Source organism: Paracoccidioides brasiliensis, assembly GCF_000150735.1.
Source record: "Paracoccidioides brasiliensis Pb18 unplaced genomic scaffold supercont2.6, whole genome shotgun sequence".
Taxonomy (NCBI): domain Eukaryota; kingdom Fungi; phylum Ascomycota; class Eurotiomycetes; order Onygenales; family Ajellomycetaceae; genus Paracoccidioides; species Paracoccidioides brasiliensis.
The window spans coordinates 1,646,998-1,674,790 of record NW_011371363.1 but is presented as its reverse complement, the minus strand read 5'-3'; the positions used below and the strand labels follow the sequence as shown (position 1 = coordinate 1,674,790).

The window sequence follows — 27,793 nt, the reverse complement described above, 5'->3', positions numbered from 1 at the left end:
CATCTCGAGGACGGAGTCAAGCAATCCATGCACTTCCCCTTTCATAGACACGCTTCTAGCAGCGCATCTTTATTATCTACCCTCGCGTACTCTGCCAGACATTGAAGAGCAATCATTGATTGTCTATGCGGTAAGAGCTTATTCTTCTAACTATTCATCCTGTTATCTCAGGCTCAAAAGCCCCCTAGCTAACAATAATTTCTCACTCAGCTGTGATGATGAGAGTAAATGAGAGCCTTTAATAACTAATAATTGTGTGTAATATGTGTGTTTTTTACTTTATCAAGAGCTGCCTAACAAGCATCCACAATTTTTTTTCCAGCCAGCGCAGAAGGTGTTGCGAAATCAGCCGATCAGGGAGCCGGACAAGGCAGGGAAAGGGTGGTTTGGCTGGGGCTATACTTTGTTATTCGTTACTCCGAACTTGGATTCGGCTGGCTAGCTATATATATTGCCGTTGGATGGTGTAAAAATGAGGGAAAATGAGAAAATGAGAACGGAGTATTTGATTCCATTTCCATACTCTCACTCTCCTTCTCCCCCTCTTCTGCAGAGGTTAAATACTTGTTGTTCTACGCAATTTTCGCTGAGAAACCAGAGGATGTACCAAGAATAAAAGGGTATATTGTAAAAAATGAAGTTACAAAAGGGCGAGGTGAAAGTACAACAATGTAAGGCAGTGCTGCAGGTCATATGCTGAAGCGAGGAGAGGTAAAAGGCACTTGTCATCTCTTTCGGTATGATGTAGTAGATGGTATCACTAACGCATGTTTGTTAGATGACAGTGTTTTCCATGAAGATGACAAAGTTTATAGTGGCAGATAAGACGACAAACGAACTGAGAGGGCAGTATGGAGAAAAAAGAAGGTAAAGAATAGAAAAAATGACATACCAAAAAGTAATCTGCTGCCGGTTTTTTCGCCGGCATACCCCTTGTATTATGCGCCGCCGCATCAAATACCCTATATCTCCTTCCGGGCCCCAAAATCCTTCTCTGTTGCTGTTGGTGTCTTAAATCAGTTATAACACCAGAGCTCCGTCCGTAGTCGCCATTACTCCTCGGAATTGTGCCTCCATGACTCATATCTTCACCGAGTTCCAACATTGCCGCCACATTGCCACACCTGTAACAATAATTCGGCGCAGACCAGACAGTTACAATGCCACCGTCGAACATCTCCTTGAACCCTTCCATAACAAGCTGATGGGCACGTGCGATGAGTGAGATGTCATTTTTGTGGCTGAAGTTCTTAACGATATCAGATCCAAAGAGGAAGCCTGCACCCCGCGGTGATAGACCCCAACCTTCAATTTCTTCCGGATCGGACCAGAGAAGGTCGCACATGGGACCCTCGTGTGGCACCTCTTGTTTTCGGTCGATAAGACGGATCCTGTCAATGCTGTCTACCAGTGGGGACAACCCGCCGTGGACGCAGAAGACGGCGCCGGTGCTACTCCCAATACTACCCATGCTATCTGAAGTGGCGCTGGTGCCCGCGGGACCGGTTCTCATTGGAGTACCCACAGGTGCTGAGGAAGATGAGTATCTAGACGGCGATATGTCCCTTATATGTGAACCATCGTGCGAGCCTCCATCGCTACCGTCCTTTCGTCTATATGTCGAATACGTAACCTCGCCTTTTGCATTTAGTACTTCAGACTCGATCTCTTCATCTCCTGTACCCATGGTGGACTGGGTGGAGTCATTCACCACCGGGACCGACGATTCCAATTCTGAACTGGCACCCAATATCAACGCGCCCAACGCCAAATAATCAAACACCTCACAGCAATAACGCCAAACATTTGCACTACCATATTTCCGGACACATTCATCGTAAAAGCCATACACAGTCGTGATTTGCCTCGATTCATGGTTGCCGCGGATCAGTGTGATGCGATCGGGATATCGAACTTTGAGGCATAGGAGGAGAAGGAAGGTTTCAAGTGAGTAGAAGCCGCGATCTACAAAGTCGCCCATGAACAGGTAATTTGTATCTGGGACGTCGCCGCCAACGCGAAATAGTTCCATCAGGTCATGGAATTGACCGTGAATGTCGCCGCAGATGGTCACCGGTGCGTTAACGGATACAACATTTCCTTCTTCGATGAGAAGTTCGCGTGCTTTGTAGCAGAGTTCTCGTACTTGATGTTCCGGAATGGGCCGACATTCACGGAGTTGGGCAATAGCCCTGGATAAAGGGAGGAATGGCGGGTTAGTTAAAGTTTCGATATATGAGCAACGTCAGGTTGAGGGACATCAAACTTACTTGTCTAAATCGCTCATGGTGAATTTTCCTTTGCGGAGAGCGACGCCTTGTCAGTCGTCTGTTCGTATCCTACCCGACTGGTTGAGGTTAAGGAGGAGGGTAACTCGAGGCGGGATCAAGTCGCGTGATCGCTCCAGTATCGGAAAGACGAAGTATCTCAGCACGACAGCCTAGGATCGACGTGCGCACGGCCACAGGCGAAGGCGAGGCTGGTCTATGTCTGCAAGAGAACGAAACTCATCTTCCTTAGAAAAGACTATCTCAGGAGATGACCATGGACACTCTCACTGGGGGGTTGCGGTGGGTTGTTTCGCAAGAGTTGGAATGGGAAATGGGGAGCTTCCAAGGTTTTGCGAGGCGGTTAGCTTATATAAGACGGGCGATTGTTAACACAGTTAGGCTAGTTTAACTAGCCGCAAGATAAGATTAGATTGATCTGATCTGTGCGCTTGTGATTGGTCCGCGAATTTTATCTCCTGATCCTTCGAGGTCGGTATCAGGCACCAGTTACGGGATATTTTTTAACTCTCTAGGTACCTATCAAAACCCATTTCCCAATGGGAAGTCTCATATATGCTTCGTCCGATGAGAATCACTTAAAAAATGGGCATTGTAACCGAGGATGGTTTGGATGTTAGAATTAAAACTATTTTTCTAAGCTAGGAAGAGTTGAAGCCAAGTAACTTACTGAATGCTTCGCTGGAGATTTCAACAAAAATATATACATGGATAAGGGAAACTCTTTCCCGTACAATGCAACAGTCAAGTTATCAATGTTTTAATTTGAAATGCCAGAATAAGACCCCAGACAAGAGCAAATGCAATGCCTATCAATCATGTGTGCTTTGTCTACCGTTGCTAACCAGGAAACTCAAGTGTCTATGATCTGATTGGAAGGCTAATGGCAAAGAGATAACCCTCCAAAACAGATTTTAAAGCAGAAACCGTTAGCAAACACATGAGAGGAGTTCTCTGAGTTTTAAGCCTTATCCTTAGTTAGTGAAGGGTTGTGTTCTGGAGGATTGCGGGTCATCAACACGGACTGGTTTGGGTTTCGGGAAATCTGCCATCTCGGTCGGGGAACTGGATGGGCCCTTTTCAGCCTAGATTGCTGAGCTTTCCCGAGTGTTTTGTACTCTGTAAGGTTATATATATGCCAGAGGAATTGGCTCTCCTAAGTGTATATCGGCCTTAAGGAAGATTCCTGGAGAGGATTCAAACCCAACTTGGAAAGGCTGGTTTGGTTAGATCAACATGAAGAGGAAGGTGCGAGCACGTGATCTCCAGTAGTTCGTAGCAATGACAAGGCTGGCTACATACGTTGTGGAAAAGGGCCGCCGGGGCTCGGTTAATCCGTGCAGGATTATAGTCAAACCAACTAGCTAATTGTCGCGGTTCGATTGGCTTTTGGTAGTTAGTTATTACATAACCTCCTTGTCCATCAAAACTCGCCAAACTCTCTCCAGAAACATATCAAGCCGAAAGACAAGGTACGAATCTTATTTCTAGCCATTGAACAACATGTGGCTCTGAACTATCTCGTTTAGACAGCTGAATGGTCAAAGAGGTGTGTTAACCTAAAGCCCCTGCGAGCACCGGGTCCCAACGGCAGCTGCTGATATCCCAATTGCACAACTGGGAGGGGTTGATCACGACAAGAACGAAGGCATCAAAAGCCAGACATACCACGTCCTATGACGAGACATTCCTGACCGCAACTGCAAGGAGGAAGTAACCCATTGGCAAACCGTTCCACAATGCCTCCTTATCTTCATCCGCGATCGCGGTCAACAATCTCCCTCTTTACTCTGACCCTCATGTCCTCCTTCGTCATTGTGGGCATACCACATGTCTTCCCCTGCCCTGCACCCCGACACGCCTTCTCGGATTCCGAAATGATCATGTCCCCCGATGGGCAACAGAAGATGATACGCAAACGAAGAAGGAAACCCGTCGATCCTCAACAGTTGACCGAGAGCGAGGGAACTCCAACCCTACCACCTCCCACAACCATGGCGGGGAATTCACTGCAAAGCTCATTGGATAAAGAGATTGTGAAGTTCCGTCAAATGGAGGAGGAGGCGAAAAATTTGGCGAATGTTAAGAGAGAATGTCCTGTGCCGAAACCGGGGGTTATGGTCGGGCAGCTGTTAGGGTTTAAGAAGCGGGATGACGGGAGGGGGAGGGATGGCATCCCGAGTGCTGATATTCCGGGTCAGGAAGGGGAGTCATGATTTCATCCAGGAGTCGGATATATTTTGGGTCAGAGTTACACCATCTCGTTCCCATATGCGAATGAATGCTTAAAAATATGTACAGACATGGTTTGCTTGGACTGCTTTCCTCCGACTTGCCATATTGCTTTTAGTTATATGCCATGAGTGTTTGTGAAAAAGACTTGCATAACGTTTCTTTTGCTGCAAATATACAAATTAACAATTATGAATGAATATTATAGAGCAAGGGTTCAAATATGCTTCTTCTATACTTTTTCTAGATCCTGATAGCTACGAAGACCGATTCCTGCTACCCCCGTTATCCCATCCAAAATGGAACAGCATGGAGACATTTCTTTGACTGCACTCATTTAAACCTTCTCAGGTTTATTCTTGTTTGTCCCGACTGTGTATAGTTAATGTTATCGCTCGATCATCGCCTCATCCTAACTACATGCTAATTGCCTGGCTGACCACAAGCAGTCTTAAAACAAGCTCAAGTCACCAAGCTTCCAATTTAAGCGTTACATTTCACTCCTTTCGAATTTTAACAATAGATCAGTAAGAGGATGTGCAACATAGCTTCCTTCAGGACCACTCTTTACGGCGTAGTTACAACAAGAATCCTCGCAGAAAAACCAGACCAATCGCATTTACGAATGAAAAATGAAGCTAAAGCTTGTTTGAGACATCAATTCTCCGCGCCCGTTGGCGAGACTCCTTGCTAACTATACGTACGCAGCATCGTATTTTCGGATTTCGAACCAATGGGGCTGAGCAGGTCAAACGCGATATTTACCTTCCAATAATTGGCAGAGTAAGGACAAACATCCAGGCTTTCGACGTGTAGGACGACTCGGCGATGACGAGGCCTTACAAGGCTCATGGCATGGCGACAGTTTCAGCGCTGAATTACGTAGTTAAGAATGACGAATCTACTGGCCATCCCTGGCACTTGAGATGACCGGGTCCTGATTTCAAATACGAGACGGACTATCGTGGGGAAATTTAAAAGGAGCGTGAAGAATGTTAGCTCCGTCAACTCCGGAATTGATATGGCCAGATGCCTGAGCTGCGAAATAGAGAGAACAACAAACGTCAAATAAACCATGCGGATCCATCAAGATTTTGTCAAATGCAGGGTTAATTTGGTGCTATACGACCAGCCCTGTTCTCCTGTGGATTTGTCGAGTGAGCACACGAATATAAATAAGCAAGAGAGATCCTCGACACAGTCACGTCGAGCAAAATTTTCATGAATTCCTCAGGGATATTTTTTTGCTCCTAACTACCAATTGACCTGGCTAAGTTGGTCGATCCGTTCATATTTAAACGAATTGAACTACTTAGGAGGGTCGTGGTTTTGACCTCACCAAGCACTGTTCGACTATTCCATGGTTGAATAGAGCTTCAGCATGTGATTGAAAGCAGTAACTACGGCATGTCTACATGCATAGTTGATGCCTTTTTTTTTACGAATTTCTTTCAGAAAAGACTATAAACCATTCCAGCCTTGGAAAAAGAGCATCTGACGGAACCGTGGATTTCTACCCGTCCCTCGCTGGCCCCCCTCCCCTGAACTAGTTTGCTCTTGCTCGAAAATGCATCACATCTCTCGGAAACCGGTGGCAGCACCAATTCCTTCAACTGTCCCTTTCGTGGAACAGAAACAAGATCTATCATTGCGTCGGCAATATTCAAGGTTGGCACTGAGAATCTTCTTAGTTTGCAATCCTATTACTGACACGATCGTCCTCCCAGCGAAAACAGCATCCTCCCGCATTCCCCTCCGAAAGTCGAGCTCTTCCCGACTCTAGAGATCCCGACAGTTGGACCGGAAATATCTTCAGGTTTTCCGTATAACCAACGACTTTTCGAGTTACACATCGCTCCAGATGAATGGACGCGGTTTAGCAATGATGTAGCTCATGCCGCCAGGCTCACAACATTAGAAAAATATGCCGTTTGGTCAGTTGGCCTCAGTATTTGGATAGTCGCCTCGGGCGCCCTGGCTGTTCTGGGAGCTGTCCCTGGATACTATGCTGGAAAGGGCATGAAGAACAGCCGTGTAGCGAAGAAGGTGAGACGGAGCCTAAAAGGGAAAGGTGAGCTTGAAACGACATTAAGCACCTGGAATGAGAATATATTTCGAGACAAGGGTTTCAGGGTATGGCTGCGTTTGCCCAAGCAAGATCAGGAAAAGTTGCAGAACAGATTGGAGGGGGGAAACCTCAAAAGACAGAGTAAAGAGGGAGACGACAACGACGACAGGAACGACACCGCCTCTGCATGCTCCACTCAGCCCAGCCTTCAAAGTGGCCATCCGCTTAGTCGTCAATCAGACTCCAAGCCGGGATTCAAAGTCGAGCCAAAGGAATCGGTGGCCGCAAGACGGAGGCGGGAGAAACTGGAGGCGAAAAGGTTGGAGAAACATTATACCCTGATGGTGGAGGATATTAGAAAACCAATAGGCCAAGAAGAAATACTCGAGTTTGGTGTGATAGAGATCGAAGACACTGGCAGTGCTTCTACAGCTTCTTCTGTGGTATCTTCTCCTCAAGATCCTCCGGAGTACGAGTCCATTCAAGACAACTGTAGCTCAATGTCAGAACTGGGAGGGGAATGCCTTTCTTCTGGTGCTGCGCTTCGTTACCGCGGGATCCATGAGCTTGAAGCTTGAGGGGTGAATTCCAAGGTTGTTGGTTCGCTGGGAGATAAATACATGCGACTGGCGATGATTGATATCGAGGCGATTTCAATAATTAGTCGGGGAAACAGGTAATATCTGTGTGAAACATAGATTTAATTCTTTTGTCTTCTTCTTCTTCTTCTTCTTCTTCTTCTTTTTCGCCCTGTTTTGCTTTCTCTTTTATTCTTCATTTCCCCCCATCAGAAGTCCTTTGCACATATTTCCAAATGGCAAGAATCCAAAGGACCATATCCCGTCATTGAACTCTTGAATCTTGATTCCGTATCGAGTATCAATCTTTTCCCTATAGTGTATGTGCAACGTACTTGGCAAAATATTTAAGCAAATATAACTTCCATCATGAGAATCCACTGGGTCACAGGAGATGTAGAAGATGTTGAAAAATAAGCAGGAGCTCTGAAAACTACCGACCTCTGAGGCTGTTGTTGTATAGAATTTTATCTAGGTAGCTCTATTAATAGTCGTGTGATCTACCTTTGCTGCATAGGTTGCAGTTATGGTGTAGTTAGTGGTAAGTCACGTTAACTACAGCTTGCAGAACGTTTAAATGAGAAACAAAAGATTCGGGAGACCAAACCATAGTTTGGTTGATTGGATGGTTGGGAGCGGGCTGCCACTGGAACCGCGATTATCTATCCAGCTCAGATTCGTCAGGGTTGAGCTTAAATATTTAAATTCGGCCTCGGACTTGGAACTCACCGAATAATGATAGCAACCTTCCCACCATAGCAAGATGAACATCTATGAGCGCGCCATCGACGTCACTACGAACCCAAATCATTCAAAATGGATTTCGTCATTGCTTCTGATTGCAGACATATTCCTCTGCGCACTCGTTGTTTGGAAAGTTCCATGTACGAACCAACCTGAGAACACAGCTGTATAATTAATTGTATTGACATGAAACAACGGATACAACTAACCATTGAAACGGAGACAGACACAGAAATCGATTGGACAACATACATGCAGCAAGTGTCCCTTTTCCTGTCTGGTGAGCGCGACTATGCCCTCATTAAAGGCTCTACGGGACCGCTCGTTTACCCCGCTGGGCACGTTTACGTCTACTCCGCCCTCTACTACATTTGCGACGGCGGTCGGGATATATTCTTCGCCCAGGTCCTCTTTTCGATCTTATACCTGGCAACATTGGTGATTGTGATGTGGAGTTATCGCTTCGTGAAGGCGCCTCCGTATCTATTTCCGCTGCTTGTGTTGTCTAAACGACTTCACAGCGTGTTCCTCCTTCGACTCTTCAATGATGGGATTGCCACATTTTTTCTGTGGGCTGGCATCTTTGCCTTACAAAGGAGGCGGTGGTCTGCGGGCGTCATATTGTGGTCTATGGGGGTTGGAGTTAAAATGACGTTGTTGCTTGTGGCACCGGCTGTTACGGTGATTGCGGTGCTGGGTGTTGGTATCCTTAGGGCTGCTGGCCTGGGGGCGACTGCGTTATGGCTACAGGTGCGTTTCCTCAATCTACAATTGGGAGATAGGAAGGCTCTGGAAGATTCAGCGTATATGAGACTGTGACGTTGGAAGGAGGTACAGTTAAATCCCCATTTTATGGCTGACAATCTACATCTAGGTGCTCTTTGCTCTTCCTTTCCTCAAAGAAAATCCCAGGAGCTATATTTCAAGATCATTCGAATTCACACGTCAATTTTTATTTAGATGGACGGTAAATTGGCGATTCGTGGGAGAAAAAGTCTTCACCTCCAATACCTTTGCGGTTGCATTGTTGGCTGTACATGCATCGTTACTCGGATTATTTTTAATCTTTTGTTGGATCCGTCAATTGAACACCAGCCCAGAACAGCTCATGAAAAATATCGTCCGTGGGAGACAGCTGCCAATTCAAATCGTCAACTCCTTCATCATGACGACCATGTTGAGCTCCCTTGCAATAGGCCTGCTCTGTGCTCGCAGTTTGCATTATCAATTTTTTGCGTATCTTTCATGGGCGACGCCTTACCTTCTTTGGAAATCCGGATTTCACCCAGTGATTACCTATTTGCTTTGGGCCGCGCAGGAGTGGGCCTGGAACGTCTATCCAAGCACAACTGTGAGCTCGATCACTGTCGTTTCGGGTCTTTCAATCCAGGTTTTTGGGGTATTTTGGAATGGTTACCAAATGCGTTTCTCAAACAAGGAACATAAGGATTAAATGGTGGTTCTAGTTTTTGTTGGAGTTTTTGGGTAGTTTAAAGTGGGCTATCTGTTGATTGTCGATTGTGGTTAAGAATACTTCTTAACTGGGGAATTTCTAGCGGAAGAAATTGCGACTTATTTTTGATGGGAATCTGTGCACTCGATCTAGTTTTTATAAAAGGGAAATCGGCCCCTGGCTCCAGAGTCGGACCGGTGTTTGCACGGAATGCTGCCGGTCCTGATCATGATTCATATTCATCATCAGATGGCGGTAATTTGCCCACAGTCGAGTCTTCATCGTCATCTTCCCCTCCCGTTGAAGATTTTGCAAATTCTTTGGGCCTGTACAAGGCGGTCAGCGGCAGCACAACAAGTGGTATATGGACAGGTCAAACAAACCAGTACGGGGCTTTTCGCCATGCCTTTTCATCTCTGACGATATTGATGATTTCTCCGGACAATTTGTTCTCCCTTTCCTCCAGTGCGGCCATGTCTACGAGCACATAAGAGCCCCGTTTGATCCAGATGGTGGATCGGAATTTAGCAGGCAGCTGTACCAGTATGGCTTCCTTCGAGGGCAGCTCTACGGAGTAGATATTGTTTCCTGTGGCCCGGATAACTTTAACAATTTTTTGGCTTTCCGATAATGAATCTGGCACAGTTAACGTCTCTTCTACTGTTGCCAGCAGTTTTCTCCGTGGCAGGCCCATCGTGAAATTGCTTTAGGAGAAAAGGAAGTTCTTATGCCTCAAGAAAAAATTTATAATTGGTTGCCGGCAATATTTGCATCGATCTGGAGGCTTCGGTGGTGTGGAGAATAATAGAAGTTCATAGTCGTTGCATGTTACATTAAGCTTTAGTGAGTTGTGTGGTCACGTGGACTAAGCATCGGGACGCCAAGTTCCAGGCGTCGAAACAGTCGGTCATTCAATTCCGCAGATCTGCTGCGATCGACTGTGGATAAACCATTACAGACGGCATTTTTTGTTGAACAAATTTGCACTGCAAGTGTTATATGAAGCCGCTGTATTGTCCCTTTGCTTTTCCACTACAATTTCCCAGAGTTGGGTGGAAGGAACTTTTCTCTTTCCCACTTAGTATTCTTTTGTGTCTCTTGGGGGACATGTGGCTCTTGTAAACAGGTAGTTAGATGAGCGTTGATAAAATGACTCCGCCAGGATTGCGAACAATGAGGAGCCTAATGATCCATCTGTCCAGAAAAGCCACCTGAGGCTAAATTCACAAGGACACGAAAGGGGAAAAAAAAGTTTCTTCTTAGATGACTAACTAGGAGTTATAAAAAGAGGGTTTTCTGCAGAGACTCTTTCTCAGGCGAACCTCAGTTCTCCCGCAGATTAGACCGTTCAGATAAAGTTCTGCGGTAACAGCCCCCCGAGGCTGGTTAATCCCCCCTTTTTTTAGAAATATTTGAAACATGATTTCAACGTCAAAGTACGGAACGTATTATTACTTCTCATTGGTTTTATTTTTCTTGTTAGACCTGGATATGTCTTTGCCAGAAGTGGATGGGAATTGTTTGAGGGGGGCATATATATGACTACCCATGTAGAACTTTTGATAATTAGTGACCTCAAGACGAGGGAGAAATGGCGAGGGATACGAGTTGTGTTGGTGTAAGATTAGGCTGGATATAACAGTCGTTGTATTTTTGCAGCACCTTACGAGTTGCTTGAACAAGGAGGATGAAATCAACAAAATGGAAGAATGTGCACAATAGTTGTATCTTAATCTCTTTTCAGCAATTGAATATACGTCTGATCTTCAATCGGAATATTTCAGTTGTTCAAGAGGTAGTTATGTGTAGTATGGGGGATTCTTAATATGTAAACTGTACTTTGATCTGGAATGATCATACAAAAAATAAAATAAAAATAAAAATAAAAAAACATTCATTGTACTCATAGATTATATAAGTTACCGTGGACTGAAAATGTTCACATTATAACTGTGGGAGACATGCACTGTTAATGATTTATTATTGTTCTTGTCCACACATATGTGTATGGTTGTTGTTGTTGTTTGACTGAAGTTGCCTTGCGCAGCAGAACTTTCTCTCCCCCACTGCGGCTCTTTTCCCCTCTCTCGTCAGTCACAAGCTAGACACCATCATAATCATCACGCATCCTTCCTCTCCTTCACTCCACACTCACCCTCACTTATCCAGGCACACGAGCACGCGTCAAAAATCATCGAATATTCAACTCCCCCTGTCTATCATATCCTATGCTCAACTGGGACCTGCTACGACCCGGTGCAGTCCATCGTTGGAACCTTTCATTTTACCCTTCGGACCGGACCCTCGCAGCACTGCTCATTACTGTAAGGATCTGCAGCCCAACGCCATCACCACCGCAGCGTCTTACTCGCTCCCCTGGACCCTTGTAACCTGGTGATCCATATAGCTTCCTCTCGCCGTTTTCACTCGTTAAAAGCCTATCAAGAAAGTGAATCCTGTCACTCTCATTGTTGTGCCCCTTCCCCTCATCCCCGCCGAAACCAAGCTCCGAAAGGGAATTCGATACAATTCCTCCAACTTGTCTTCAACCTAAATCATCCATTGTTCCTACGACCCCCGTATCTTAAGCAAGCAGAAATTAACCCCGCAATCATGGACGGGGACGATGAGCTTATGGCCACGGTCTACCGCAAGATCGAGCGGGAAAAGGCCCTTATCAACGCTGCAACCAATATGCGGCAGTCGACAGATAACCCCGCTGTGCAGCAAAGAGTCGATGCAAACATCCGCGACAGCCGTAAAAATATCGTCTATCTAGAGGAGAAGATGCGGGAACTTCAGCTTCGCAAAATGGGTCGGGATGATGGCCAGTCACCTTCCGAACAGCCTGGTTCTCCAACGAGTCCCCGAGGCGGTCCCCGTGGGTACATCGGTGGACCCCCACTTCCACCAAAGGATGATACTGGTCGCTATATCCTAAATGATAGAGTTGACTATGGGAGCGTTGGTCCGGGCGGGTATAACCTGGGTGGAACTGGAGCCATGTCTTCCCGTGTGCCATATGGTGACTCCAGACCTGATGATACTGTGCCAAAAGCACGACCAAATTTTAGCAAATTAGGCAAGTTAACGAACTATCCCATTGGAAACTAGCTACGGATCAAAACTGAATTTATTTGTTCACTTTTTGTACTGACAGTTATATTTTCTGGGATACAGATTTGATTAAATACGATACCCCATATCTTGGCCCCAAGATCCAACTTATGTTATCGCAATTAGAGTTCAAGCTAAGTGTTGAGAAACAGTACAAAGATGGAATTGAGAAGATGGTACGATTATACCAAGACGAGGGAGATCGAAAGAGCAAGGCGGATGCAGAGGGACGACGGATTGAGAGCATTCAGAAAATCAGGCTTCTGAAGCAGGCCCTGAAACGATACGAGGATCTCCACATTGATATTGCGTCCTCTACTGATCATCCTGACGGTTTGTTTTCTCCAGAAAATGTTTTAATTTGCTTTTCTATTACTATGATTAGCTGACATGATCTACAGACGAGAGTTTGAATTCACCAAATATTAGAAAACCGCTCACTGGTAATTTAACAATGCGTATCCACGCGGTGAAAGATGTCGATCATGCTGCAAGCTCTCGATTTTCACGCGGTCCCGAAACATTCGTTATTATGAAAGTGGAAGATGCCATAAAGGCAAAAACTAGAGCAACCCGCACTGATAGATGGACAGAAGAGACTTTCAGCGTGGATATTGACAAGGCGAACGAGATAGAGCTAACTGTTTATGACAAATCTGGAGATCGACCAACCCCAATTGGAATGCTTTGGATTCGGATATCTGACATCTCGGAAGAGATGCGCCGGAAAAAGATCGAGTCAGAATTTAATGCTTCTGGTTGGGTTTCCGCTGATAAAATGGAACATGGTGGTAGTAGTGCTATCAGACCAGATGGTCACTTCCATAGCACAAATTCACAGACGTTTGCTGTTGGACAAAAAGGAGGAGAACCCAATACTCAGATGAATCCCAATGCAACAGTTATGATTGACTCGTGGTTTGCACTGGAGCCAGTCGGTAGAATACACCTTACAATGAGCTTTGGTAAGTTGCAATAAACGCCCTTTTGAAAAACTTTTGCTAATAAATCTATAGCAAAGCAATTGAAAGATCGTCGGCCATTTGATATCGGTCTCAATCGGCAAGGTGCTGTTCGTCAGAAGAAGGAAGAGGTACATGAGAAGCAGGGACATAAGTTCATCACACAGCAGTTCTACAACATTATGCGCTGCGCTCTCTGTGGAGATTTCTTGAAGTATGCCGCCGGTATGCAGTGTTCAGACTGCAAGTACACGTGTCACAAGAAATGTTACCCGAAAGTCGTCACCAAATGTATCAGCAAAGCGAATTACGAAACGGATCCAGATGAAGAAAAAATCAACCACCGTATTCCCCACCGCTTCGAGGGTTATTCGAATATCTCTGCCAGCTGGTGTTGCCACTGTGGCTATCTGTTACCATTTGGCCGCAAGAATGCCAAAAAGTGCTCAGGTAATTCGATTCTGCTTCTTTATTAGTGTATAGTTACTGACATTTTCACTAGAATGTAATCTTACATGCCACGCACAGTGTGCGCATCTTGTACCTGACTTCTGCGGCATGTCAATGGAAGTTGCGAACCAAATTTTGGAGACCCTCATTAGGACCAAGAATCATAATAAATCCGTCTCAGCGGGAGGGACCGGAATGAGTTCCCGCTCGTTACGTCCTGGTAGTCGCCCGCAACAAGGAAGTGAAGGTGGCCAGAAGCCACAGGATGCTGCATATGGACAACCACCAAAACCAGTTTCTGCGGATGCGGTCAGCGCAGCCCATAGCTCATATTCCCCTCAGACCCCTGTTGGACAGCCCAGACAGGGTCAACCTCACACCTCTACTTCGAACGCGGCAGCAGCAGCAGCCGCTGCTGTAGCAGGAATGCGTCCATCTTCACAACAGGGCTCATCATCTTACGACAGAGCCCCAGATTATACCAGTGGAAGATCAGGGGAGCGTCATGGAATGGATCCTCGTAACGATGTCGAGGCTGGCCGACAAACCCACCAGCAGCCGCTGCAACATGCCCATTACGACCCTAGTGCTTATGCAAGTGTAAGCACGTACAGCCAGCAGCCACAACTACCGCCGTTACAGATTGCGCAACAATCTACTCCCTATGGCCTAGCTCAACACACCCCAATATCAAACCAGAACTCTATGGCAGGGCTTCCAATGAAGGAATCCCACTCAGGACCAGTTGTTACCCAGCAGCCACAACCTCAGCAACCGAAGCCGAAGGTTGGCCTGGATCACTTCAACTTCCTTGCTGTTCTTGGAAAGGGAAACTTTGGCAAGGTTATGCTTGCTGAGACGAAGGCTTCCAAGAAGCTGTATGCCATCAAGGTTTTGAAGAAGGAATTTATCATTGAACATGATGAAGTGGAGAGCACTAAGTCAGAAAAACGGGTGTTTCTGATTGCTAACAAAGAACGACATCCTTTCTTGCTCAATCTCCATGCCTGCTTCCAGACAGAGACTCGTGTGTACTTCGTCATGGAGTATATTTCTGGTGGTGATCTCATGCTTCATATCCAACGTGGCCAATTTGGCTTGAAGCGGGCACAGTAAGTTGATCTGATATTTTCGCATACTAAAGCTTATCAGTGCTGATAAAACATTTTATAGGTTCTATGCCGCTGAAGTCTGCTTGGCTCTGAAATATTTCCATGAGAACGGTGTGATCTATCGTGATCTGAAACTCGATAATATTCTCCTGGCGCTTGATGGTCACATCAAGATTGCAGATTACGGCTTGTGTAAAGAGGAAATGTGGTACGGTTGTACCACTAGTACATTCTGTGGTACCCCTGAATTTATGGCTCCAGAAGTACGTCTCGCCATTTTACACTTTTCCATGGATAGGAAGGATATGCTAACACAGACTTTATAGATCCTCTTGGATAAAAAATATGGCCGCGCAGTTGACTGGTGGGCATTTGGGGTTCTCATATACCAGATGCTTCTCCAACAATCCCCGTTCCGTGGTGAAGACGAGGACGAAATCTACGATGCGATTTTGGCAGATGAGCCGCTATATCCCATTCACATGCCGCGCGACTCAGTGTCGATTTTGCAAAAGCTATTGACTCGGGAGCCGGAGATGAGACTTGGATCAGGCCCAACCGACGCTCAGGAGATCATGTCTCATGCTTTCTTCCGGAATGTTAACTGGGATGATATATACCATAAGCGCGTACCCCCGCCATTCTGCCCGACCATCTCTAGTCCTACGGACACGAATAACTTCGACCAAGAATTTACGAGCGTAACACCAGTGTTAACACCTGTGCAATCCGGTAAGTCGACAAGAGTCTCACTCTTCGAACATTGAAGTATGGATATTGAGATAAATATGCTAATAATTGTCCCTTTCGTTATCTACAGTCCTCTCACAAGCGATGCAGGAGGAATTCCGCGGTTTTTCATATTTCGCTGATTTCGTATGATTGCCAAACCAATGAAATCATTTTTTCCCGGTATGGTGTCTTTTTGAGTGAGTGTGGAGAGTTTTGGAATTTCCTAGTTTATTTTCTCTATCTTCTTTTATTTTTCTTACTCTTCCTTTGGTTGGAATGAGTGTGACGGCACCGCTCCCTTCTATCATGTTCCCGGCCAAGATCTAATGCCGTTATTCAGGTGATAATGGATGAGCTCTTCTTCTCTTTCTTTCATGCACTTTTCTTTTCTTTTTCTTTTTCTTTTTCTTTCCTCTGTTTTCTTATTTTATTTATTTACTTATTTATTTTTCCATTCCCTTGAACGACGACTATTTTTTCTGAATGAAACAAAAGCATCCATGCCTGCATACTCTCAACTGAGTTAGTAACGGTGTATAGGAGCGGAGAGGATGGATGCAGGTAATATATTTGTTATTTGAAGAGTTATGTTGCTGAACCCTAGGAGGGAACCCCTTTAAAAAAAAGAAAAAAGAGAAAAAAAAAATTTAAAAGAGAGAGAGAGAACTAGTGGTGAAAACTTGTGTTAGAGAAGTGATGATGATTGTGGGTTCTTCTGATATTGTTTATCTTTGTCTTTTGTTCTTTCTTGCTTTAATGTTTTCCCTCTATATCCACGGGCGAAATTCTTTCCATCTCACCTCTTCTTTGATAATTACATATATTTCATCTCCCTCATGTCTTTTCTTATCTTTTCCTTTCATTTTCTCTATTCCCTCTTGATTACTAAAAGAAAAAGTTGGCTGGGCCTTTTCATGCCAGCGCAATTCCAGGGAACTAGGTGCTGGTGCGCCAGTTTCACATGTTCGATTGTAACTCACCAAACAATGACAATGTGTTATTGCCAAGTGAAGGGTCGGTCAGGGAGATTGAATGGTGGTATCTTGCTGATGGAGAAGGCTGGAAGAAAGAAAGAAACAGAGTGTTCTTTTTATGTGCTATCTTTTCAACTTATGCCGTTGTTGTTTTTGCTATGCAGTTGTTGAATATACCCCTCCTTGCTTTCAATTAATAACTAATATGATTTAGTCTTATTAATAACTCTCCATTTGCTCCAGAAAACGCCCTGAATAACCCCGAGAAGTACCCATGGAGATGTCCTTCAGTTAAATTATTCCCCGATCTGTTTTCTAGACCCGATTAGGTTAGTTGCTGAACTCCTGCGGTTTGACCTTCCCGCATTCAACGGGATCACGGCGCGCTCCACCGCAAAGTCCCCTCCACAGCAATTTACTATACAGAGTACCTCAGAGAGGTAGGTATGTAAGCAATGATATAGGTTAAGAGTCCACTTCCACTCCATCACCACTCCCCATCTTCACTCTCCCAGCTCAATCCCCTACAGTTCCTTTATATCAACAACGCAACGGAGCAAGCAACGCAGTCCCCTCTCACAATGAACGTGTCCCTCGATCTTCCAGCTCTTGTCCGATACTCTCATTCGGACAAAGCATTTCATCAACCTAAGTTCTCTCCTTTGTGAATTAGTTCTATGCGCCTCGAACTGTTCCTTTATTCTACTGCGATATCCAACTAGTTCTTCCATTGTTTCTCTTTATTTCTTTAGTTTTCTTCCGAATACCTTAACTAGCGTTTGCGAACTCCGATCGCATATAAAAGATGGAGTACCTCAAGACTCTGTGCAAGACGGTGTCTTCGTTCTGGATCCCTCGAAGATCCGCTCCCGAGGGACAACAGACAAATCTTCCAGCTTCAACTACTGCTACTGCTACCACCACCACCACCACCACCACTACTCCTGATATAACTACTCCCACTCCTGCAACTAGTGCAGCACAGTTATATTCGCCATCTATCGAAGGGGTGTTGGGACATCGATCTATGAGCCCGACATCCAAAACGCAGGATTGGCTTTCTAGCGCACAATCAGGCCAGTTTGTTGAAGGAGACTTCGAGAGGGTTAGATATGTTAAAGGAATGAGAAGGAAACGTATTTTGACTTCTTCAAGGAACCCAAGAACTATGGTTATCACCACTGAAAAATATAGACGCTTAATGCAGCTTCGAACCCTTGCTAGTGGATCAGGGCTGAGGAGAAAGTTGAGCTTCGACAGTCATTATCCGCGGGCAGAAACTCAAGTTACTGATGATGGTGGTGATAACCTTGATGGTGATACCATCGTGGTGGATGAAGATACCCCGGCTAAGCGACAGAGGCTTATGGATAACATAGCGTTTTGGGGTACGCCAACGTCTGCCATTCAGGTAAATAAGGAGAAGACTGTGGTTGAGGCTGATACGCTTGTTAAGCAAGAAAAGGAATTAGGATTGGATGCGGATGTAGAAACTGAAGTTGAAGATTCGGAAAAAACCGATGCAGCTCCCGATCTCAATGAAGATCTGGAGACGGATGCGCACACGGGTTCAGACGCATCAGAGTCTGATGATGGTATGGTTTTTGTCTCTCCCCATCAAGTTAAGGCAGGCCGTGGTTTGAAGGCCTCTTCTGCCGCAGATGATGTTTACCGTCCCTCGCCAGAAATCGTTGACAAGAATCTGGTCAAGGACACCGCCCGCGCTGACCACGAAAGCGACCTCAGTGAAGAGGAAATTATGGGGAAGCAGTACGCCGTTAAGAAAAATGACCGTAAGGAGGTGACTTTTGATTTCAACATGGAGAAGGCGAGACGTTGGGCGGATGCTGTCAAGCTCCCTAATGGCCACTGGGGTGAAGCTGAGCAGGACCTTTACTTTCGTCTTGCAATGCGGGGATTCGAGCCGCTCGTGCCTAGCAGCTGGCAGCTGGATTTCAGCACCCTTCCTGAGTCTCTGTTTTCTTACCCTGGGGACAATGCCCCATTTATTCAATCAGATAAGGAGCTGGAATTCCGTGGTATGTATATCAATTTCATTTTTCATGCTTTGGCCCCTGTCCTTCTTTGTCCACTTACTAGATGCTAACTGTGTACCAGCCATCAAAGCTCTCAGCGACCTTTTTAATCTTGGAAATCAAGTGAGGGATCGCCAATTTGTCCGCCTTGATCCGGAGCCAGTGATGCATCGTAGCATTGATAACTACATCAAATGGGCATTGCAGGATTCCAATTTCTCCAATCACCCCAACGCGATGCCTGTTCATGCCGTGCATACTTGTAAACCATCTGAGACCACTCGCTATGCCGTACAGACCCTGAATAGCCGTCTCGTTGCGTTGGCGAATCGTTACCGTGAAGCCTGGAAATCAACAATCAACACCGAAACCAGTTTCAACAAGAACAATAACGACAATGAGGGCGATGCATGCACCAATCGAGATGGTACTCACTCGTTTCCCGTTATCACTGGATTTCTGATCTGCGGGCCCATCGTTGCCGTTCTTACCTTGGACTCAAACCCCAAAGCGCATCCGGTTCTGGATTCGAACACGACTGCGAAATTCATCTCTCAGTTTGATTTTGGTGAGCCGGGCCAGGATGTATGGAATGCATTAGCTGTCGCTATTGCAGTTGTCCGTATGCGGAAGACGATGGCTCAGTTGGAGACGGACTGGAAGGAGAAGTCGACGTGGATGGTTGGCGACCTTGCTGAGGACACGGATCCAGATTTCTAGAAGTTCGTTAGGTATGGGGCATTCGGTTCTGGCAATGGCTGGGCGATGGGCAGTGTCTCACTGGGTGGTCACTGCGGCAGCACCTGATGATGTCCTAGGCATTTGAAATTCATCGTTCCGCTGATGGTTGAGAGGGGTGATTGAGAGAATTTTTCCAGACTTCGACGCTCTACGTCGGCCGTCTTTTCTCTTTTCACCTTTTCCTTTTGTCTTATGGATGTTTTGTTATGTATGTACTTGTAAAGGAAGATACGGATATGTAACGGAACCAAGCGATACCTTGAATCCCTACTGTTTGACCCCTTGCTCTGGACCTGTTCTAGTCTGCAATAACTAAATAGTTACTTGCTTCTAGTTGTGATCCTCGCTGTTGCCTGTGTATTACAGTGAAGTTCGCAACTGGTAATTTATGGTAAATAAAAACTTTTGATTTTCATATTTATTATTCCCCGTTTCATACTCGAGTACCTGTTTAAAAAGGGGGCTTAATACCCCCATCTCTGGAGACCTTGAAGATCACGTGACCAAACATCGACATCCCGCTGTCTAACTGAGAAAACAGACAATGTGTTTACCCCTTTGAAGACCTTCATATGGAGGAAGATACCAGCATAGTTAAAATTGAGATAAAGAGATGGATGCCCCAATTGACAGAGACATCAAACTTCAACGCGTTTCTGGCGATCTGTTACAAGATTTCAAATCCAAACTCATCCCACTGCTCTGGAAATTAGATACCAACAATAATGAGCGTCGAGTCCATCGATTGGCACAAGTTGCCAAAACGGAGAGACTGATCAATCTTGTATGTTGAAACCCCGTCTCACGAGAAGAGAGGTGTCAACTTATCCCTTAAATATATATGAGATAATCTGTGCATTCTAACCATCATTTTGCTGCCTTGTTCTTTTGTCGATCCGTAAAGCTGGAACCTTTTCAGGAATGGCCACAACTTCTAGATCCACATTTGCAGGAAATACTACCAAAACTGGTTGATGCATTCTTAGCATATCTGAAAGAACATCGAGAACAATACATGCTCGCTCCGTTGTCAAGTTCGTCGGTGAAACAAGGCTCAAAAAAAGTTGGCGCCGTGTATCCCCTTCCTCGAGCAATCTGCAAGTTTCTGTATACCCTGTGCAAAATCCGTGGTGTCAAAGTTATAAGTCGGTTTCTGAACAATGAGCCAAAGTACCTGGAAGTTATGCTGAAGGAATTTATTGACTGGGACAGCGGTGCATCGGCCGGAGAAGAAATCTCTACAGGAGAAGCGAGTATAAAGGATCAGCCCAAGTCGCTAATCTGGGAGGAGAGATATGTAATGCTTCTCTGGATATCACATTTGCTCCTTGCGCCTTTCGATCTGGCTTCAATTTCTTCGGATTCATTACCTGTACCATACGATAATCTCCCAGCGCTACCAGACCTGTCACCAGATATTCCGCATGTGTCTCTGTCGATTCTTTCGATTTGTCTTAAGTATGTTGTGCTTCCGAGCAAGGAGAGAGAGGCTGCAACTGTATTGCTGGCAAGACTTGCTTTACGAATAGACATGCAGCGGCTTGGGCTCTTGAACTCCCTAATACGATGGGCGTTGGGTATTCTGCGCCCGACGCCGGAAGGCAACGCGCCACCAGTATACACCTGCATCGGGGTACTTTCATTCATTTTTCGGCTTGGGGTGTCTGCGCGAGTGGCAGATTTTTCTCCTTTCATCGTACCGATATTCAATGCGATACTGCAAATATCGGAGGGAGAGTCATCCGTTGCTCAGACTATCAGGTCATCCGCATTCGCAAGAAAGGCTATGATAAAGATTCTTCGGACTCTTACGACTATTGTTCTCACGTTGGAAGACGGAGCTGGACCTGTTCAAATTTCAGAAAATACATCATCAATGATTCTAGAGAGTTCTATTGATCATTTCCTCGTATCGCTCGCTGATAGGGATACCCCTGTGCGCTTTGCCGCAAGCAAGGCTCTCAGTATGATTACCGTCAGACTCGACTCGAATTTAGCCTCTGACGTTATCGACACGGTCCTGGGTTCTCTGAATGAAAATATCTTGTATGAAAAGCAGGATGGCACGTTGATAACACCATTAGAAGCTCGCGATATTGAAATCAAGCTGCGGAAGCGCAACATAAGTGCCGTGGACCCACAACGCTGGCAGGGACTTATGCTTACTCTCGCACACCTACTATTCTGGCGTTCTCCGCCAACTATCCAACTTCCACAAGTACTTCAGTCCCTGGTATCGGGGTTAGACTTTGAGCAGCGTTCATCGACCGGAAGTTCTGTCGGAACCAGTGTTAGAGACGCCGCATGTTTTGGAATTTGGGGGTTATCTAGGAAATACACTACAAGCGAACTCCAGGACCTGGACGCTCAGGAATTGAAAGTGACAACGAATCAAGAGGGCGGGAGTGTATTACAAGCACTCGCGATAGAACTCGTTTGCGCTGCTTGTTTGGACCCCTCCGGTAATATTCGACGGGGCGCTTCCGCAGCATTGCAAGAACTAATTGGCCGGCACCCCGATACGGTTGTCGAAGCCATTCCCTTGGTCCAAGTTGTCGATTATCATGCAGTGGCCCGAAGGTCAAGGGCGATGATTGAGGTCGCGAAGGGTGCTTCTGATGTTGGAACTGTTTACTGGAGTCCCCTCGTAGATGGCCTTCTACAGTGGAGGGGCATTGGATCTCTTGATGCAGAATCGCGAAGAATAGCTTCCCAGGCGCTAGGAGGTTTGAGTCTTCAGGAATCCTATAAGAGCATGAGTGTTGTGTTTGAGCGGCTTTTCCAGAAGCTATCTACAACGCCAGTAAATGCTGTTGAGGCCAGGCATGGTATATTCTTATCGCTTTCCGCTACTATTGATGCATTCATCAGGCATAGAAGGGATAGAGATGGCGCATATTGTGCTTCCGCATACGCCAATAAAGTCATGGCTGAAGTTGGAAGTCTGTGGAGAAGTGCCTTTGACTCATCTATGGCTCCTAATGAGGAAGTTCTTACGAATGCCTCCCTACGTCCGGATCTTACAGCTGAAGCTGTGGCGCGCCTCATTTCCTCTCTTGCTCGTGCTTGCTCCCCTGATAAGCAGCATGGTGATATACATCCATTACTCTCACCGCCACCTCTAAAGTTGCTTGATAAAGTTACTGAAGTCCTGCTGTTATGCGTGTGCCGATCGGACGACATTCCTATTGAAGCATCATCAGAAGCGGCATCAGACTTGTTCGTGCTACTTCCCGACTCCAAAAAGTTGGAAATTGTTCAAAAGTGGTTCAATGATATCCATGCGAACTGGAAGAAGGTGACGGGGCGTGGACAAATTGCCGCTTTAGGTGCGGTTTTTAAGAGGATGCCGAAATCTGGAGAGGGGAGAGGATTTATCATTAAGGAACTCATCGAGTGTACGGGGGTGGAAGAGGAAATTGCCAAACGATCAGCCGCAGTGAAATGTCTTGCTAGTGGTGTTCTGCCCGAAATTGGTACTATAAGGATTTTTTTCTCCTTCCTCTTTTATTTCTTCCTCTCTCACTTAAAGATTAAAGATAGCCATAACTAATATTCAAAGATGCAACAGATGAGGTGGAGTCCCTTGCTAGACACCTTACAAAGTTTCTAAACGACTACACAACGGACAGGCGGGGAGACATTGGATCCTTTATCAGACTCGAAGCGATCCACGCTGTTAATGTGATTCTTGAATCGAAGGTGACTCCTGGTTCCTCACCATCTTACATCAAAGACCTGATGGCCTGCATTGTGCGACTTGCAACCGAAAAACTCGACAAAGTTCGCTTTCAGGCATGGAAATGTCTACAAACCTTCTGGGAGACATCCACGGATTTACCTCCCTTAAGCAGGTAAGTTCTCTTACAGTAGTTAAAAAGAAATGACAACTAACGATGTTTCCAGAAAATATGAGCATTTTAGCGAAGTCTCCTGTGCAGACTATTTCCTACAGCTTTTCGACCTGCTGCAAGTTGATTGGCTTCATTATCCACTCGCTAGAGGCATGATAACTTCCGCTTGCACTGGTGCTGAGGAGCTAGTTCGATCCATTCATTTCGCGCTTCTACAATATGTTAATAATAAGAGTGAAGAGCAGAGGAAACTGATATCCGCGAAGCTTATCGGGGACTGGATATCGATAGTGGAGAGTGATAACACTGATGATCGTTATGCCATTCCAGCTGTGGAAATGATTGCTTTTTTGCTTGACAATTGCTTCTCCCATAGCTCCTCTGATCCAAACATCGAGTAAGTCTTGTAAACTAAGGAATGACGATGATGCTGGTTTAGCTAACCCATTTTGTCCCTGTTTCTTTTTAGTTACCGCAAAATCTTCGTCTGTGTTCAAAAGTTCCATTTTAAATCAGCGAATGTGTCCCGTATCGAGGCTGCGATAAAAATATATGCTCTTCTTTGGAGAATGGGTGTTATTCGAAATGACTCTATGAAAAAGTTAACGGGCATGCTGTTGCATCCGTATCCTATGGTAATTTTATGTTCCTTCCGTGCATTTTTCGTCTTAGCCATGCAGGAATGGTTTCCATTTCTGCTTCTGAACTCCAGTTTCTTGCTTTCCACTCCTCCTTTGCTAATGACAAATAGATACGCACAATTGCCGCGGACTGTTTGTATCTGGAAACTCGTGTCGAGGAAATGAAGGGCGAGGATTGGTCGAGTCCTCCCAAGGAATTGAAGGGAAAAGTTGATGATTTGCGAGTGGCTCTTGGTGTAACTTGAATGGCTTAGACATGGACGGATGCATATATGCAGTTGGATGTAGATATAGGAATGACAGTCATTTACACACGAAAGAGCAAAATATTTCTTTCATATATTTTCGCATTAAGTTACCCCAACGAAGAACTAAGCTTCCTCACAGCTCTAGGATAGCTCGTCAGTTATCTCATGGCAAAGAATCCGGGGATCTCTAAAATATACAAGAAATCGACAATATGACTTCCATGAAAAGAATATCCTTTCGACGTCATTCAATCTGGAACACACCTGGAATCCGTCGCGGTGTAGAAGCATCCGACATAATAAATATCTGAGGAAAAGAAAACATTTTAAAAGTCACTCCAACCAGCCAAAAAGAACTGCAGTTATCCGGAGATTTTAATTAATATGCAAAAAATTATCAGCTCAAAAAGAGATCGAGTAGCCGTTGATGCATCATCCGTGAATCGAACACGGGCCTCATCGAATTTCCAGATGGATGGCAACGATGAATTCTACCACTAGACCAATGATGCTAACTTAGAAGTGAAAGCTCACAGTGAACTAAAAAGTGCGAATGCCGGACTAAATATTTGCCGAGAGTTTCAAAATCCACCTAAACAACTCAGCATCAATAAATAATGCAGCGATCCCAAGTCTAATCAGACCAAATTGCAGCTTGTGGAGCGTTAATCTTTTCACAATGGCAGCAGCAGCTGCTTCGGCATCCGGAATACCCCCAAATTCAACGTGAGAGGCCCTGCGATCACAGTTTTTGACGAAACGATTCATTATTATACTAACGAGATTTCCCCCGCAGGGTCTATGTACGTTTCATCTTCACCCAACAACTCGATGAAAGCAGTGGATCTAAAGCTTGAAATCATCCCCGCATAGCAAGAGAAACCCAGAAAACTTACGAATGAATACATCTCTGCAGGTCCAGAACCTCGAAGAAAGAATCAAAGTTGAGCCGCTCAAAGAAGCTCTGACCGAAATCTTCTCCGAATATGGCAACATTATCGATATCGTCGCAAAGACAAACCTAAAGGCCAAGGGCCAGGCCTTTATTGTCTTTGATAATGTGGATTCCGCCACGCGTGCGATTGAGGAAATCAATGGCTTTGAGCTGTTTGAGAAGCCTATGGTGCTGGACTATGCGAAGACGAGAAGCGATGCGACGGTGCTGAAGGAGCAGGGGGAGGGTGAATTGGAGGCTCATAAGCGCAGGAGACTAGCGGAGAAGGGTTACTTTTATCTATCTCTTATCGCGTTCGTGTGCGTTTGTTCGTTGCTAACCGCCCCATCTACGTCACAGAAAGGAAACAAGCACAGGAGGCCCTGGAGGCGCAGAAGAAACTGAAACGCGGAGTCGTTGCACCCGGAGGGGCGGAAGCTCGTCCGTCAAAGGCTGTCAAAGGTGCTGGCTTGAAACCTTCCAACGCCGCCGCTGCCCCAGTTATACCGGATGAATACCTACCGCCGAACAAGATTCTTTTCTTGCGGGAGATCCCCGATTCACTTGACCAGGACGGTCTTACTGCGGTCTTTGGCCGGTTTGAGGGATTCAAGGAAGTCCGTATGGTGCCCGGCCGGAAGGGGATTGCGTTCGTTGAATATGAGGCGGAAACGGGTGCAATCAGTGCCAAGGAAGCAACATCTGGTATGCCTCTGGGAGAGAATGGGATGCCTATTAGAGTGACATACCAGAGACAGTGAGAACTTTATTATCTTTCTCATTTATTTCTTTTATGTTTGTTTGTGGCAGGAAGTATGCTATCTATGACGTATTATGCTTTAGGCGTTCGGTTTTGAAATGCACCCGTTGAGCTTTTATTCGTTTCTCGCTTTATCGAGGCATCAAGGCATCACGGCATAACTAGCTATATTATCGTGAAGAAAACGATACTACATAATATTTTTTACAATATTGTGTGTGAAATTGTACAACTTGATGGACCTAAAAAATTACGTCCGGATCCTCTTGGTCTCCAAGAACATCGGGGATTGGGGTATCTGCTGACTCAGGCGTTGTCTTTCCATCCATTCCTGCGGCTGCTCGTTTTGCCCTCATTTCGGCATCGGCTGCTGCTGTATCTCTTTGTTTTTTGTTCGAAACCTATTATTGTATTTATTAAGTATTAACTGATCCAGTCTGACACACAAAGTAGATCAAAATGCATTTACCTTCTTAAGCCTGTAAAATTCTTCTCGGTCGAGCTCATCTAGTTCTGAGTTGATGTCTAATGGTTGGTCAGCTCCCGTACGCAGTTATGCATATCATGTAGCATCACCTACATTTGATAGTATTTTCGGTTCGGGGGATAATAACATGTTCACTAAAGAAGTAAAATGGATAATCAGCCGCTCTGTTGCAAATAAAAAAATCGCATCAGGTAAACAAGTTGAGGGGACGCCAGAAAGCACGGAGGAAATTCCGGACGTTGCTTGAGGGTATTGCGAATAATGCCCAAACGCTAATATGAGGGGGGTTTCATACATCGCATTGACTAGATCAGCAAGGATTAGCAACTTAACCGCCCTACAACGCAAATAGGGCAACATACCTCGTCTGTTCACTACTTTGATGACTTCATCCAATATAACAAATGCAGTCTAAAAATAAAATATCACGGTGAGCTGCTGACTATACAGAGAAATGGAGGTTACGATACCGTACCTGTAAGCTGGCTAGTTCGACAAGCGTTTCGACAGCCCTGGCGTAAGTCTCCCGACAACGCTGGACTTGCTGCCCACCTTTCCCAAGACCAGTCAGGCCAAAATCATTACTGCCCTCCGCGGTCACGCTCTCGAACTGAGGTAGAAATACTCCTGATACATTCTCTTGCTTTGTCTGGACGCGGAACCTAGCCTGTTTCGCAGATTCCTGGATCTGGAAACCGATATCCCCTCCAACAGCATAGGTAACCTCTGCCAGGGAGAAGGCAGCTATCTGCATAACACGGCCCATTTTCCGCTTTGCTTCATCGATTCGTTTTGTAATTTCTGGCAGACAGGTTAGAGCAGAATTAGAGCAAGGCAAACGTAGCAAATTCATACCTCGGAATCGCCTATTGGAGTGGAAGATGATATTAGCACACTAGTAATATCTGATAGATTAATGACAGTCCTACTTAGTCAAAGCTTCGCTTTTTCTCTTCAAAAGGCTGTGGCCTGTTTCTGCACCCTTCAACTTCCCCTTCATTAACCCCAGTGATTGCCGGGTTGGAAACACGGCTTCTCGGTCCTAGAACATGAAATGATAAGCATAAACTCGACAGAAAACGCTAAGACAGACGCACCCCTGTTCCAGACATGATGGATATAGCTCATAGGACGGGGCCCTTGAATGACGCCGCACAACTTGCATTAAGCTGTTTCGACGTGTTATATGCTCGTGGTTGGGACTTCGTCTCTGCTTCGTCTGAAGTTCGTCATATCGTCACCCACCATTAAGCGCCCAGGACGCTTGGTCCCCATCCAACGCCAACAATCCACGAATGGAGCTGTTAAAGTGTGCTATGCCATTTACAGTATAGCGCCATCATGTGACATGACACGACGTTGAAGGGCGCTCCTCGACGCAT

At 45.6% G+C, this 27,793-nt stretch overlaps 10 protein-coding genes and 1 non-coding gene across 11 annotated transcripts; 7 read left to right on the top strand and 4 right to left on the bottom strand.

Annotated features, from left to right (window-relative positions):
• Window positions 1–760: 760 nt before the first annotated feature.
• Window positions 761–2,287, bottom strand: PADG_05596 (serine/threonine-protein phosphatase 4 catalytic subunit B; the record flags this gene model as incomplete). Its single annotated transcript, XM_010762505.1, has 3 exons — window positions 761–838; window positions 893–2,192; window positions 2,271–2,287. 3 exons carry the CDS (start codon window positions 2,285–2,287, stop codon window positions 761–763), a joined length of 1,395 nt encoding a protein of 464 aa, XP_010760807.1.
• Window positions 2,288–4,027: 1,740 nt separating this feature from the next.
• Window positions 4,028–4,504, top strand: PADG_05595 (uncharacterized protein; the record flags this gene model as incomplete). Its single annotated transcript, XM_010762763.1, has 1 exon — window positions 4,028–4,504. The coding sequence occupies one exon, from the start codon at window positions 4,028–4,030 to the stop codon at window positions 4,502–4,504; it is 477 nt and encodes a 158-aa protein (XP_010761065.1).
• A 1,583-nt stretch (window positions 4,505–6,087) lies between these two features.
• Window positions 6,088–7,166, top strand: PADG_05593 (uncharacterized protein; the record flags this gene model as incomplete). Its single annotated transcript, XM_010762762.1, has 2 exons — window positions 6,088–6,188; window positions 6,248–7,166. 2 exons carry the CDS (start codon window positions 6,088–6,090, stop codon window positions 7,164–7,166), a joined length of 1,020 nt encoding a protein of 339 aa, XP_010761064.1.
• Window positions 7,167–7,929: 763 nt separating this feature from the next.
• Window positions 7,930–9,363, top strand: PADG_05592 (dolichyl-P-Man:Man(5)GlcNAc(2)-PP-dolichol alpha-1,3-mannosyltransferase; the record flags this gene model as incomplete). Its single annotated transcript, XM_010762504.1, has 4 exons — window positions 7,930–8,050; window positions 8,137–8,660; window positions 8,785–8,943; window positions 9,016–9,363. The coding sequence occupies 4 exons, from the start codon at window positions 7,930–7,932 to the stop codon at window positions 9,361–9,363; spliced, it is 1,152 nt and encodes a 383-aa protein (XP_010760806.1).
• Window positions 9,364–9,589: 226 nt separating this feature from the next.
• PADG_05591 (uncharacterized protein) lies at window positions 9,590–10,057 on the bottom strand (the record flags this gene model as incomplete). The annotated part of the gene is made up of 2 exons (XM_010762761.1): window positions 9,590–9,689; window positions 9,747–10,057. 2 exons carry the CDS (start codon window positions 10,055–10,057, stop codon window positions 9,590–9,592), a joined length of 411 nt encoding a protein of 136 aa, XP_010761063.1.
• A 1,919-nt stretch (window positions 10,058–11,976) lies between these two features.
• PADG_05590 (AGC/PKC protein kinase) lies at window positions 11,977–15,886 on the top strand (the record flags this gene model as incomplete). Its single annotated transcript, XM_010762503.1, has 9 exons — window positions 11,977–12,449; window positions 12,524–12,813; window positions 12,882–13,445; window positions 13,497–13,667; window positions 13,741–13,892; window positions 13,971–15,004; window positions 15,066–15,267; window positions 15,331–15,736; window positions 15,825–15,886. The coding sequence occupies 9 exons, from the start codon at window positions 11,977–11,979 to the stop codon at window positions 15,884–15,886; spliced, it is 3,354 nt and encodes a 1,117-aa protein (XP_010760805.1).
• A 1,629-nt stretch (window positions 15,887–17,515) lies between these two features.
• PADG_05589 (uncharacterized protein) lies at window positions 17,516–19,466 on the top strand (the record flags this gene model as incomplete). The annotated part of the gene is made up of 2 exons (XM_010762760.1): window positions 17,516–18,749; window positions 18,829–19,466. 2 exons carry the CDS (start codon window positions 17,516–17,518, stop codon window positions 19,464–19,466), a joined length of 1,872 nt encoding a protein of 623 aa, XP_010761062.1.
• Window positions 19,467–20,100: 634 nt separating this feature from the next.
• PADG_05588 (uncharacterized protein) lies at window positions 20,101–24,227 on the top strand (the record flags this gene model as incomplete). Its single annotated transcript, XM_010762502.1, has 6 exons — window positions 20,101–20,271; window positions 20,392–22,963; window positions 23,059–23,341; window positions 23,394–23,738; window positions 23,811–23,976; window positions 24,093–24,227. 6 exons carry the CDS (start codon window positions 20,101–20,103, stop codon window positions 24,225–24,227), a joined length of 3,672 nt encoding a protein of 1,223 aa, XP_010760804.1.
• Window positions 24,228–24,658: 431 nt separating this feature from the next.
• Window positions 24,659–24,742, bottom strand: PADG_11947. The gene has a single exon. It is a non-coding gene; the product is annotated as a tRNA-Gly (tRNA).
• A 167-nt stretch (window positions 24,743–24,909) lies between these two features.
• On the top strand, window positions 24,910–25,925 carry PADG_05587 (uncharacterized protein; the record flags this gene model as incomplete). The annotated part of the gene is made up of 4 exons (XM_010762501.1): window positions 24,910–24,956; window positions 25,027–25,033; window positions 25,108–25,453; window positions 25,525–25,925. 4 exons carry the CDS (start codon window positions 24,910–24,912, stop codon window positions 25,923–25,925), a joined length of 801 nt encoding a protein of 266 aa, XP_010760803.1.
• A 241-nt stretch (window positions 25,926–26,166) lies between these two features.
• Window positions 26,167–27,523, bottom strand: PADG_05586 (V-type proton ATPase subunit D; the record flags this gene model as incomplete). Its single annotated transcript, XM_010762500.1, has 8 exons — window positions 26,167–26,325; window positions 26,394–26,449; window positions 26,505–26,545; window positions 26,770–26,822; window positions 26,887–27,212; window positions 27,267–27,277; window positions 27,341–27,453; window positions 27,509–27,523. The coding sequence occupies 8 exons, from the start codon at window positions 27,521–27,523 to the stop codon at window positions 26,167–26,169; spliced, it is 774 nt and encodes a 257-aa protein (XP_010760802.1).
• Window positions 27,524–27,793: the final 270 nt, after the last annotated feature.